Source organism: Microcebus murinus, chromosome 8 (genome assembly GCF_040939455.1).
Source record: "Microcebus murinus isolate Inina chromosome 8, M.murinus_Inina_mat1.0, whole genome shotgun sequence".
Taxonomy (NCBI): domain Eukaryota; kingdom Metazoa; phylum Chordata; class Mammalia; order Primates; family Cheirogaleidae; genus Microcebus; species Microcebus murinus.
In genome coordinates, this window is record NC_134111.1 from 65,111,334 (window position 1) to 65,125,765 (window position 14,432).

At 37.3% G+C, this 14,432-nt stretch overlaps 1 protein-coding gene across 6 annotated transcripts in view; it reads left to right on the forward strand.

Moving 5' to 3' along the window:
* PMS1 (PMS1 homolog 1, mismatch repair system component) overlaps positions 1-14,432 on the forward strand; it is a 102,395-nt gene that overhangs the window by 38,978 nt on the left and 48,985 nt on the right. For all 6 annotated transcript variants that reach the window (XM_012776864.3, XM_076005745.1, XM_076005748.1 and 3 more), the window contains exon 6: positions 12,762-12,878. In XM_012776864.3, coding sequence (XP_012632318.1) covers positions 12,762-12,878 — 117 coding nt within the window. The remainder of the gene's footprint in view (positions 1-12,761; positions 12,879-14,432) is intronic.

Genomic DNA, 14,432 nt, shown 5'->3' on the forward strand with positions numbered 1-14,432 from the left:
CCTAGCACTCAGGAAGCTGAGGTAGGTGGATTTCTTGAAGCCAGGAGTTTGAGACCAGCCTGAGCAAGAGCAAGACCCCCTCTCTACAAAAAATAGAAAAGTTGGCCAGGTGTGGTGGTGCATGCCTGTAGTCCCAGCTATTTGGGAGGCTGAGGCAGAGGAGGATTGCCTGAGCCCAGAAATTTGAAGTTGCAGTGAGCTATTATGATGCCACTGCACTGTAGCCTGGGGGACAGAACAAGAACCTGTCTCAAAAAAACAAAACAAAAAACCACATCATTTTAGCTGTTGTGAAATATTTAAGAGAATTTAGTCACACCCCTGATTTGATTAATGCCTAGACTTAGGGAAATAAAAAATGCTCTTCACAATTGGGATTCAATTCTATACTAAATATGAGATGGTGAGGCAGGAGAGGCACAATAGAATCTTTGACAAAAATTCATAAGAGTGAGAGAAATTCTCTGATAATGGACAGAAAGTACAATTTCTTCCTAGGCTTTCATTAATAGTGGTCAGATGAGAGTCCAGAGCGGTGGGGAGTAAGACCACCTCCATGTAGATGTCCATTAATAGGGATCAGTAGGGAGCCTTTGCTCTCAGAACAAGACCACCCCTCTCTCCTCCGTGCTTCTTTCTGCAGGTGTTATATGGGATTCCCAGAGCTCCATAATCCTGGCAAAACCTCTCCAGCCTTCTCCTTAAAAGTCAGAATCTTATAACTGCTTTGGGGCCATCAGGACTAATCTCACTATATTTTTATTCCTATTTATGTTAGCCAACACAAGCCCTGGGTCTCTCAAATCATCTCTTATCACCCTGGACTCTTATACAAATCATTGCCATTTCTAACTCTATTTTTCACACATCCCCATCTCCTGAAACACACCCATTTCATGGTCAGATGGTCAGTCATAAGTAAAGTTTCCCCTGTCCTTAGTCTTTCCTTTGATCACCTTCTTGCTCTAGCAGAAATCTTGCTCTCCCTGTGTGTTAGTCTGTTTTACATAGCTATAAAGGAAATGCCTGAGGCTGGGTAATTTATAAAGGAAAAAGGTTTGTTTGGCATGGTTCTGCAGGCTGTACACTTCTGGTGAGGGTCTCAGGGAGCTTGCAATCAAGGCAAAAGGCAAAGGGGGAACAAGTGTGTCACATGGTGAGAGAAGAAGCAAGAGATAGAGGAGGTTGTGCCAGACTCCTTAAGCAACCAGCTCTCCTGTGAACTAATAAAGGGAGAACTTATTATTGCAGGGAGAGCACCAAGCCATTCATGAGGGACCCACCCCTATGCCCCTAACACCTCCCACCAGGCCCCCCCTCTAACACTGGGGATCAGATTTGAGCATGAGATTTGGAGGCGCCAAACATCCAAACCGTATGACCTTGTATCCCTTACAGCTTTTTCTGGTGGGGACTGATTTCTCTCATCTATTCCTCCCATCACTGTGTCTCATTGCTACTTCCAGACCATTTTTACCCCTCTGTAAAGACTCCATTCAGCTTTGAATCTCATGTCTTTAGCTTCCAAGATCACTATCAGTTCAGTGATATCACTGTCTATCAGACGTCCTCAAACTACGGCCTTCGGCCACATGCCGCCCACCCAGGACATTTATCTGGCTCACCGCGTGTTTTTGCCGCTGCTGCCTGTCCTGCTTAGCAGCCAACTCGTCCTGGGCCCACAGTGCGCACCCTCCAACGGTCTGAGGGACAGTGAACAGGCCCCCTGTTTAAAAAGTTTGAGGACCCCTGGTCTACATAGATAGCCCTTCCTAGCTTCTCAGATCTTTTACCTCCTCTCCTTCAGGGATCTCATTCTCCACCCTACCTAAGTCATTTATTCCTGTGGCTATACCATTGACCTTGTGACTGCCAAATCTGCATATATACTCTGTAATTTTCTTGTTAAGTATTCCATCTCTAACCACCACTTCCTGTCTGTCTTATTCCAACAATCTCAGACTCTTTTGGACCTGTGATTTATTGATTCTGCTGCCTTTTAACTGTGTCTTGTCCCTTGATGTCATTAGTTCTGTCTTTCCTCTGCATAAAGTCTATGGTCCATCATTATCATCCTTCCCTTAGAAATTCTCTCAGTTTCATGCTGCTTTCTCACTTAACTGTACTTGTTTGACAACCAAATCCTGGTTGAATCCATCTCTTCATTTTCTCAGTACTTAACCAGTACAGCCGTAGGGGTGTGGAAGAAAACACACACCTATGCTGATTAGTACCACTTTAAATTAATGATGGTTAATCTTCATGCTGCCTGGTAGCTGTACTGTTTCTCGAGTCCATTTTCTCTCTTGGTTTCCTTTATCAGTGCTTTAAGTAAACTTTAATGTGCATACAGATCACTGGGGGATCCTGTTGAAAATGCAGATTCTGATTCAGTAGATCAGGGAGAGCCTGAGATTCTGCATTTCCAACAAGCCTTCAGGAGATGCAATTGTTGCTGGTCCATGGACCACACTGAGTGGCAAGGTCCTAAATGACTCTTTCATGTCTGTTTTCTTCATGCATCCAATACCTTTTCCCCCATCTTCACTCTTACCTGAAGATCCTACTTCCTAGTGTAGTGAGACAATTAAGAGCTTCCGCAAGCTATCCACCTGTCTGCAGTTGTGCCCAGTCAGCCCTCCCTTCTGTTATAGTAGATATACTCTCCATAATCCTAGGAAAGGCCAATTCTTCCACTTAGGCAAAGCTTCTTGAAATAGTTGTCTGTATCCATTTTCTCCAGTTACTCTCCTCCCATTCTCTCTTGAACCCATTTTAGTCAGGCTTTTACTCCCTACTGTTCCACCAAAAATTCTCTTATCAAGGTCACTGTTGACCTCCAAATTTCTAAATCCAGTGATATTTCCCAGTCCATATCTTAGCATTTGGTATAATTGATATCCCCATCTTTGAAACACTTTTTCACTTGGCTTCTTGGTCAAAACACCCTCTTATTTTTCTTTCTGCCTTCCTGGGCATTTGTTATCAGTCTCCTAGTTCTACCGTATTTCCCTAACTTCTAAACATTTAGTGTCCCAGGACTCAGTTATGGAACTTACTCTATTTTCTGTATTTTTATTCATTTTCTTGGTGTGCTTACTGAGTGTCATGACTAGATACTAGTTATATATTGACAACTCCTAAATTTTATCTCTATTCTGTAATTCTTCCCTGAACTCCAGACTCATGGATCCAGCTACCACCCCAGTATCTCTTTTTTTATATCTATTAATAGGCTCCTTATATTTAACATGTTACAAACTGAGGTTCGTATCTTCCCTCCCTGACTCTTGTTCTTTCTGTATCCTTCCCCATCTGTATACAAAAACTCTTGTTTTTCCAGTTGGCTAACCAAAAGCCTTTAGGGTTATTGTTGGCTACTGATTTTCTAATGCTGTAAGCTGATTCAAGAGTAAATTCTATAGGTCTACCTTTAAAATATATCTAGAATATAACTACTGTATTTACAAAATACACCTACTTTTCACCATGTCTGTGACTACCACAGAAAGATGGCAAAGCAGCAAGTATCCTTTCTCATACTCAGTATACTTTCCTTCTCTTTTGGTTGAGAGATTTCTAAAAAATCACAAAAGAGGGAGGGCTGAGTTTGGCCACTTGGCAAGTGTGTGTTATTAATTCAGTAGAGTAGGGACAATCTGTAAACATGATCTTATCTAGGACCCCCATGTGGGTCATAGGGTGAGTCTATTACACTAGAATTTGGAAATGTGGATAAATGGATCAAAATTGTTCTAAGTAGAGAAATACTATAAACATACAAGACAGGAAAGTGGAGAGCACATTAGAGGCAGTGAATAAGTTGATTTAGATAAATTGGTATTTTATATAAGGGAATAGAGGAAGATAAGACCAGAAAGATAATTTGAGACTATATTGTAAAGATTCTTAAATGCTAGACTGAATTTCTTTTTTAAATTGGGTGCCATTAAAACCTTTTGAATAGGCAAATGACTTGATCAAGATGCTACCTCTGACAGTTGGAAGTAGTCTACAGGGAGGAGTTAGGAAGCTGTTAAAAAATTCTAGGCTGTAAGGCCTGAATTAGGATAAACACATTGGGCATGGAAAGCAAAAGTATCTGTGATAGCTATTATAAGGAAGAATCAATGGGACTAGTTGACTGGCTGCATGTAGAACATAAAGAACGGAAAATATTTGAAGATACCTGATGCACTTAACTTATGTGCCTAGGAAAATGATAATAACTACATTCTTTTTTAAATCCCTTGGATATGGGCATCTGACTTTCTCCTTTAATACATAGCTACCTTCATGAATTACACTGACATGATTTTTATTTCACTCCAAAAAAAGGTGCTAGACACAAAACTTTTAAATTGTTACCACACCAATAGAGAGTTGTTAACTAGTCAATTTAGAGAGAAAAACTAATCAACTCTAGGCTGGATATAATTTGTTAGCCTTAAAATTTGTTGCTTGTTTAAAAAAAAAAAAAGAAAAAGGGTCAGAAATGGAAGAATAAAGAACCAAATTGTTGGAACATTTGCCTGAACAAAATAGAAAGTATGGGAAAGGAAATACCATCAGGTAAGTAAGTACCAGAGAACTAGCTGATAGGAGTATGGACTTGGTCTTAATCTGAAGAACAACTGAAGAACCATGTGGAGGATGGAGTTGGAATGCAGAAGAGACTGTTGGAGTAGCCTCATTTTGCATGAGTTATAAAGAACTAAGAGCAAGTCCAGAGAAGAAAGGTTTCATGAAAAACAAAATGTAATAGACAAGGTGTTGTAATCAAATACTGTATTATTATATACCAATAGCAGCTTGGTTTGCAAATAACTGTTTCTATGAAATTGAACGTGGTAGGAATTAGCAGTTGCCTTAGTATTACAAGATTAAATTTTCCTTTATCTGCTATATTTAGAAAGTGCTTCAAATCCTCAATATTTTTAATTATGAAAAAATTATTACTATAGGACTTTCGGAGACCACCACAGCTTTCTTTTGATCCTTACGAAAGACTTACTGAACTACATATCAAGAAAACAGACTCTAGAGTTAGACAAGCATAGTTTCAAATTTCGACCTTATGTATTCATACTAACTGGCTTACATTACCTGTTCACGGCTCAATTTCTTCTTCATCTTTAAAATGGAATAATAGTACCTACCTTACAGAGTAAAGTTTTTGAGTGAGAGTAAACATTTTTAGCACAGTGCCTGCTACATAAGTACTCAGTAAACTTTAATTGCTATTGATTTTTTGTTTTTGTTTTTGAGACAGAGTCTCGCTTTGTTGTCCAGGCTGGAGTGAGTGCCATAGCATCAGCCTAGCTTTACAGCAACCTCAAACTCCTGGGCTCAAGCAATCCTCCTGCCTCAGCCTCCCGAGTAGCTGGGACTACAGGCATGCGCCACCATGCCTGGCTAATTTTTTCTATATATATTAGTTGGCCAATTAATTTCTTTCTATTTTTAGTAGAGACGGGGTCTCGCTCTTGCTCAGGCTGGTTTCGAAATTTGCTGTTGTTAATGTTGTGAATATTCTTAACATCTGTTTAGATTCAAAAAGGATTATTAGAGGAGTTGGACTTGAAACTGGTTCTTGAGAAAGGCTAGGTGGGCAGAGGCATTCAAAGCAGGGAGAACAGTATGTGCAATGTCAAGAAGTCATCAGATGTCAGAGAAAGCTGGTCTAAGAAGAGAGGAGATGAGGCTGGAAAGGTTGCTTGGGGCCAGATTCAGAGGATCTTGTGTACCTTACATGGGTTTGTGGACTTCTTACAAAATGGTCAAAAGGGAACCAAATGAATTTCAGTAAGAGTAACAAAATAATTCTCATGGCAGTTGGAGGATGCATCAAATTATGTTTAGTATTTATGTAAGACTGTGGAAGCTGATTTAGTTGTATGGGCATTTGCACAGGGCATGGATAAGAGGATCTAGACAAGAAAAACATTTCTGATATAGCTAAGATAGGTTTTGTTTACCTGTCAATTGGAAGTAATCTTTTTTTTTTTTTTTTGAGTTGCCGGGGTTAGAGTACCATGGCGTCAGCCTAGCTCACAGCAACCTCAGACTCCTGAGCTCAAGCGATCCTCCTGCCTCAGCCTCCCAAGTAGCTGAGACTACAGGCATGCACCACCATGCCCAGCTAATTTTTTTTCCTATATTTTTTTAGTTGGCCAATTAATTCCTTTCTAATTTTCAGTAGTGATGGGGTCTCGCTCTTGCTCAGGCTGGTTTCCAACTCCTGACCTTGAGCGATCTGCCCACCTCGGCCTCCTAGAGTGCTAGAATTACAGGCATGAGCCACTGTGCCTACCTGGAAGTAATCTTTCTTGTTTTTAAAGACTGCAAAGAAATGTATCTCTACAGTCTCCCTTTGAAAGTAATGCAAAAGGCCAGGGCACAGTATCTTAGACCTGTAATCCTAGCACTTTGGGAGGCTGAGGTGGGAAGGTCACTTAAGCCCAGGAGATCCAGACTAGCCTGAGCAAGAGCGAGACCCTATCTCTACAAAAAATAGAAAAATTAGCACATGCCTATAGTCCCAGCTACTTGAGAGGCTGAAGTTGGTGGATCCCTTGAGCCCAGAAGTTTGAGGTTACAATAAGCTATGATGACACTACTGCACTGTAGTCTGGGTGACAGCAAGACCCTATCTCAAAAAAAAAAAAAAACATATATATAAAATATATGCAAGGATTAACTGTGTACCTTTAAATTTTTATTTAATTTTTTTAAAGCTCCTACCATTATATGGTTCAAAACTAAAAAGTGTGAAAAGGTAGAATGAAAAAGTTACTTTCATCCTTGTCTCTTATCTGCCTAGCTTCTATAAACCACCCCTTCCTTAGATAAAATGTCTGTTATCAATTTCTGTGTAACTCTCAGGAAAAATAATTATGCAAGTTCTATTGCAGAAAAAGAATGTAAGAATAAAATAAGAAATATTTAAGTAGAGTAATAGTAAATATAAAAGATTTAGAACTTAGAATTGTGCTGAGTAAATTTTACCAAGATAAAATCATTTTTGAAAGTCTGGGACTGGTTAGCAATAATCAAATCATATTAATGTTTATTATGTTAGTAGAATGTGAATTGTTCTTTTAACAATAGTATTGATATTGTGATAGAATAATCCATAATTTTATACTGCATTAGCAATGTCTTACTCGTAAGCTGCTATAGCTAATGTTATTACCATATTGCCAGTGTGGGAAAAAAATTGCCCTTTTTTATATTGTGTTTGTACCCCTGCCCTTTTCTGAACCAGATTCAGTACAATTACACACCCAGGAGTCCATAGCAGTAGATGAAGATCTAATTATATTAACTCTTAAGGTGTTGGAAGTAGTTAAAACGTCTGACTTTTAAGAAATTGTGAGTTTAGTACATCTATGCATATAATGTTCCAGAAAAATTTGGTTGCATTCTAGGGTAATATTATGTTCTCTATTTCATATTCTAAGAATTGTCTTTGCTGAGGCAACCTTAGCATTGCATTTTTCAATTAATTGTACATCATCTGTGTGAACCTACTTTTCTCTATCGCAAATTTCCTTTACAGTGAGGTTTAAAAATTAAATAGTGAGTATTCTCATCTAACTTCATTTTCTTCAAAGGATATATACCATGTAGGTAGGAATAAGGGAAAGATATATTTGGCTAAGTTCAATCAAACCTGAGATGGTGTGTTTGTAATAATATATTTTTGATTGAGGTGTTTTTGCACTGTCATCATACTGACTAGAGTCAGATTCTTGGCACATCTAGATGCTCCAACTTTGTGTGACCTAGATAGAAAACATATGGAGGTTTGTGTGTATTTTTAGCACATGTTAAGCTTTTGGCCTAAGAGCAAGATTTATGAAAAACTTCAAGTGAAAAGAAAACCTGTTTTTGAAAATAATATAGAATTAATGAAATGATGGAGAAAGCAAACTAAAAGCTATTTTCTAAAGAAAATGTAATTAAACAATTCAGTTTCTTCTGGATTCCCAATTTCATCACTTTTTATAGTTTAGTTCTTTGATGATGAATCTTGTTTTGCAAATGAGTCCTAATTGCCTAATAGTGAAGATTTTACTTGTTGGCAGACCTTTTTATCATTTATTGTTAGCACAAGTGTAACTAGTTTAGAAAATGCTCATAAATTAGCCCCCTTGATCTGATGCAATAATTGCCTAGTGTGAAATAATGCTCCCAGACTCTTAGCAGTGTTTACTTTGAAATAAAATCACATTGCATAGTTCTCAGGTTTCACAGCTTTTCTAGAACCCATTTCCTGAAGTGATCTACTAACTACTCAGCAGGTCAGGCAGTGAAATAGCATCCTTGCGTTAATCAGCAACTAAGATTTATATCTGTAACTAAGGCATCACTCTAATATAAACTAAAATAAACAATATTGTTTACATTAGTGATATCACAGGCTTTATAACTATATTCAGTACAGGAATTTTAAAAGTTTTTTTTTTTTACTGCCTTATTTTAGATATGTGTCAATATCAGAGAGCTAGTATTGCTTTAAAGAGGTACAATTTATGAATAAATTTTTATTGCTTAACTATTCCTCATTGTAAGGAACTTCTGATGGGAAGTATGAAGGAGGGGACATTTCATTCCCATATAGTTGCAGATTATTCAGAACCTTATATACTTTGTTATTTTGAATATTGTTCCTGAAATCACTAGCTATTGGTTTGCTTAAAACAATGGCTATAATAGCAGAAGCCAGCATTTCTTTGCCTTCTTTTACAGGCTTAAGTGCATAGGCACACAAAGACTATAGTCAGGCAGTTCCTTAAAAAAATTAAACAGAGTTACCATGTGACCCAGTAGTTCCACTCCTAGGTATTTATCCAATAGAAATGAAAACTTAATGTTCACACAAAAACTTGTATGTGATTATTTATAGCAGCATCATTCATAGTAGACAAAAAGTGGAAACAAAAATGTCCATCAGCTGATGAAAGGATAACTCAAATGTATATCTATACATGTATATCTTAGCCATTTAAAAGGAACGAGAGGTGGGCGCAATGGCTCACACCTATGAGTTCCTGTAAGTTCAGCATTTGGGAGGCCAAGGCAGGAGGATTGCTTGGGGCCAGGAGTTCCAGACTAGCCTGAGCACCATAGTGAGACCTTGTCTCTACAAAAAAAAAAAACAAAAAACAAAATTAGCCAGTTGTGGTGGTATGCACCTATAGTCCCAGCTACTTGGGAGGCTGAGGCAGGAAGATCACTTGAGCCCAGGAGTTTGAGGTTGCAGTGAGCTATGATGACACCACTGCATTCTAACCTGGGTGACAGAGCAAAACTCTGCCTCCAAAAAAAAAAAAAAGGTTAAAAAAAATGAAGTACTGATATAATATGAATAAACCTTGAAAATCTGATGCTGGGTGAAAGAAGCTAGTTACAAAAGACTGTATTGTATGATTTCATTTAGATGAAATACCCAAAGTGGGCAAACTTTATATTAATAGGAGAGAAAGTAGATTAATGATTGCAGGGGAATGAGGAGTCACTACTAATAGGTATGGGATTTCTTTTTGGAGTGATAAAATTGTTCGGAGGTTAGATTGTGCTGGTGGTTGCACGGCTCTGTAAATATACTAAAAACCATTGAATTGTAAACTTAAAATGGATGAATTGTATGGTGTATGAATTATACCTCAATAAAACTGTTATTATTTTTTCCTACCCCAGCCAAGATAAAAACTATTATATTAAAAAGAAAGAAAAGCAAAGATTGTTTTGAGTTTCCTAAAGTAAAGTAGTAGAGAAAGACTATAATTTTTAACATATGTAGTGGCATGACAACCATCAGTCTTAGTCTTTAAAAACAAAGAGCTAGTTTTTAACTCTATGGGGGTTGTTTTTCCCCAGAAAAATGTATTTGTTTGCTTATTACTTTAATAAATGTTTAATGGGCCTTACTGGGTGTCTGATACTGTTCTTGGTACCAGGGACGCAACATTGAACAAGCTGAACTCATCCCCTTCCTGCCACCAAACCTCTTCTGAGTTTATCTGGATAAGAATCACATTTGTGATTCTTCACATCCGGAAGGTTACAAAGTCACATCAAGTCTATTTCATATCCTTTTAGTCTGTCCCTGGCTTCTCTTTCCCTCTTACCAGCATGCTGGTTCTGTTATCTAGCCCAGTGATTCCAAGCCACAGTGTGTTAATGTTAACAAAGTACCAAAGTTTGCAAGTGGTTTATCTTACAACAAAACCAAAACTAAGCTGGACATGGTGGCCCGCCCCTGTAGTCCTAGCTATTATACTCGGTAGGCTAAGGCAGGCGGATCACTACAGCCCAAGAGTTTGAGTCCAGCCTGAGCAATGTAGCAAGACCCTATCTCTAAAAAATAAAGATAAAATAAAACTAGAGCAATAATCCTGTAAATGTCACTTTCACTGACTTGCCTTCCACTGAACCTTTGCAAGTGGAAGAGAAAGCAGTAGCATTACAGCTAGTGTACCAGGAATTGCACACAGTCCTCAGGTTACCTATAGGAATATTTTGTGAATGAGAACATCCATTTTGCATGTCCTCAGTAAAAGTTATGACCTATTTGTGTTTCTTTGGGCGAATCAATTTCCTTGAGCTTCAGTTTCCTCATTTGTAAAACGAGATAATAATACCTACCTGAAATGGTTGTGAAAATAAACAGTGGTACCTAACAAGTAGTCAGTTCTTCATAAATTTGTAGCTCCTATCTGACTGTTACCAATTAAACTCTGGGAATAGATAAAAGGTCTTACTATTACGCTAAATATTTATTAAGTAGTAGTTATACTATCTCTGTTTTCCCAAATACGTTCCTCTTTGTGATTCTAAAGACAATGTGGTTTGCAGATGACACAGATCAGCAAGCAGTGTCAATAATTATTGCGGCCTTGTCCAGGAGAACACATCGGCAGTTCCCATTGTGCCGATTAGGGAACAACGTCACTCTGTTTACTTCACCTTTCGTTTTATTATACATAATACGATTAGTACTTCTCCTAGTTAGTTCCTGGTTATTGTTAAAGAATTCCTTTGGCCAGAATCCTTGGGTCCAGTCTCCTCTGTCACTCTTTTCTAAAAGACTTCTGCCTTTTTTAGACTTTACAGAGACAACTATAGAATCTCCCAGGAGTACACCAACTTCATTGCTTCTCAAAATGGCCCAAAGCAACTTCACACATGTGGAATGGGAAGCAGAATTTTATTGCTCAGCTTTATCAGCTGGTTCACTGAGAATTCCCTTTTTTGATGCAAGTACTATCATTTTGGACTTTTCTGAACAATATAGACAATGAAAGATCACCTCTACTGGGTGTTCCCTGGCAGTTCTATTGTTTTTTTTTGTTTTTTACCAGTATCCAACAAGGGACAGCTATTTTAAATCTTCTCTACAATCCTTAAATATTTACATCACTGTCTTCACTTTTGACAAAGGACCACCTTTCTACATTGCTATACAAAGAGGGACTTTCCCCGCCCTTTAGCCACTGGGTCTGTAAACCTCCTTGTTAGTGTACCCCTTCCTACTTCCTGGTCAAGTATGTTGTATTCCTGCCTCCACTTTTTCCCCTATCTGCTTGCACTTCACAGCCAGACTTTCTGAAAGAGCTGTCTAGGTTCACTTTTTAAAATATCCTCTCCATAGTCACTATCCAGATAACTGAAATGTGGCTCCATTTACTGCTGGAAGTGTTCTCACCCTCCTGAATGCTAAATCCAGAAGCCATCTCTTTGTTCTTACCTTGCTCTTGCTTGACATTGAACACACATGATTGCTTCTTTCTTTAAAAACTTTCTTGTTCTGTGTACCACACTCTCCTGCTGCTCTTCTTACCTCTGTGGCCATCCTTTTTAGTTCCTCTTGGTTCCTTTGCCTGCACTTTGACTATTGTTGATATTAATGTTTTTCCTCAGCCTCTTGCACATTTTCCTTAGGATTCAGGAGGTACAGAGTGAATATTTGTTGAATGAATGACTTGTATTTGTACTGATGATTTCTCAAGGGATTTGACTATAATTGGACCTTGTTAACTGAAAAAATTACAGTATACTAAAGCTGATTATGTACTTCACAGCCAAACTTTGGTCCAGTCTTTCTGGACCATGATTCCCTTAATTTAGCATACTACATATATGCAGTGAAAAAAATCTAAGCTTGTTATTCAGCTTTTATGTTTATGAGATTTAGTTATTGTTTTGTGAGTTCTCTCTCTATAAAAGATAATTAAAAGGTGATTTTAAAGAGCATGCTTTTTTAAAAATTTTTATACCTGTTTACAAAAATCCTATAGCATAGCTGTTCATCCTCAATAAAATAGTAATACTTTACTTGGAGTAACAATTTAATTTTAAACATACACAGAAGTATGTATTCTGAAGTTTAGAATTTAGAGGGAAGAGAATTAATATTTAATGAAATTGTTTTATGCCAGGCACTGGCCTGTGTGCTTGTCTACATCATGTAATTTCATCTTCCAACAACTCTAAGAAAGAAATGGTCATCTTGTAAAGAGGAGAAAACTGAGGTAAAGAGACATTAAGTACATTGTACTCTGCAACCTGTACAGCTTCTAAAATTCAGGAGCAGAGTTTATTCTGTCAGACTGTATAGCCTATGAAACTCTTCTAAATGATATTGAAAATTTAAGCTGAGAATGAATGCTAAATAAAGAAGTAAAATACTGTGGGTTCTTCAGTTTAGTAAATGTAAATTGTGTTAAAAGCTGTCTGTGTCATTTTGTCCGTAGGCAGTTATTTGGCAGAAAACTAGAGTATCGGATCACAAGATGGCTCTCATGTCAGTTCTGGGGACTGCCGTTATGGGCAATATGGAATCTTTTCAGTATCACTCTGAAGAATCTCAGGTATACCACAAAAATGTTCTTTAATCATTCTGATTTGCTAATGAAGCTGTTAAAATATTTCTCCTTTGGGTGGGTTGGGATGGTAACAGGTTTTTCTAACATTTTTATCAAATATGTATATAAGATAAGAAAATACAGAGCTTATGTTAAACCTCCTCCTACAGCCCTGCTTCCCTTTTTATCTTTTCTGTGCGTTGCTTACATTGATTTTTTTAAAATATATTTTTCAATTTAGAATCTTATCTATTTACGTTCTACTATGAATGAAAGAAAAAGAGTTGAGCTTGCTTATCCCTTTTTTCCCTTCCCCATCCTAAATATGTACCCCTACTGTCTTTTCTTGCTCAGTCAGCTTTACATAGTGCTTTTAGACTTTCTGTAATACTGGATGAAGTTAACACTCCCCCTCTTCCTCTTTCTTGCTATTTCCTCTTTCAATCTTGTCAACAGTACTTTTATATTATCAACCTTAATATATTTTCTTATGTAATAACCATTTTTAAAATCTTACATCTTTTGTCTGAAGATTGACTCTGAAAGTGGAAAACTTTTATGGAGTGTACATTACTATGACTATAAGTAATCTTTATTGCAAAGCTCAGTATTGTGCTAGGATTTCATTTCCTAAGGATCCAGTGTGATGTCTCTATGCCTAATGTCCTGATTAAATAGAATCTCCTTTCTTGTATTCCCTTCAATGACTCAAAATTTATCATGTTTTTCTTTGCTTTATACATGAACTATTTTTTGTAGGGTTTTAGGGTTTTTTTCCTTTTTCTGGGGTTTCCAAAAGTTTTTTTCCCCCCCGTCCTTTTTTTTTTTTTTTTTTAGGTAAAAACGTTTTCTTCATTATATCAGCAATAAAATCCAACTTTTTTAGTCATTCTAGCTATTCTGGTAGTCTATTCCATTCCTTTTTTTTTTTTTGGATCAGCTTTCTTAGGTTGACAGTTCCATCTTTGAAGTCTTTGTTCTTAGAACCCACTTATTTAATTGTATATTAGACCTTCTACACAACTCTCACTCTGGGATTTCTTTCATGGGAATACTGGTGGTTTCCATTATTTCTTATATTCCATGCCTTCCTCTTTCTTGGAATTCACACTCCTTTCTCTGAGGTACATCTTTAAGTAACTTTCACAGACAGGAGACATGAGACATAAATTTTCACCTTTGAGAATGACTTCATTTTGTACTTTGTCTTGTTGATAGTCTGGTAGATGTAGACTTACAGACTGAAGATAATTTTTCTTTAGAACTTTGAAGACTAGTGGGTATTTTTGACAATCCATTTTTGCTGGTGGGAAGATTAATGCATTCCAATTCTTGGCTTTCCCTGATATATGTTTTTTTCTTTCTGAAAGTTCTTTAGGATCTTTCCTTCATTTTTGTTCTTAAATTTTACAAGGATGTATCTAGGTTTGTGTCTGTTTTGATTGATTTGTTTATCATGCTGAACACTTGATGTGTACCTTTGAATCTGAAGACTTGTTTCTTTCTTAGCTCTGTTATATACTTCTGGCCATTATCACTTTGATAATGGGGGGGGGTTGA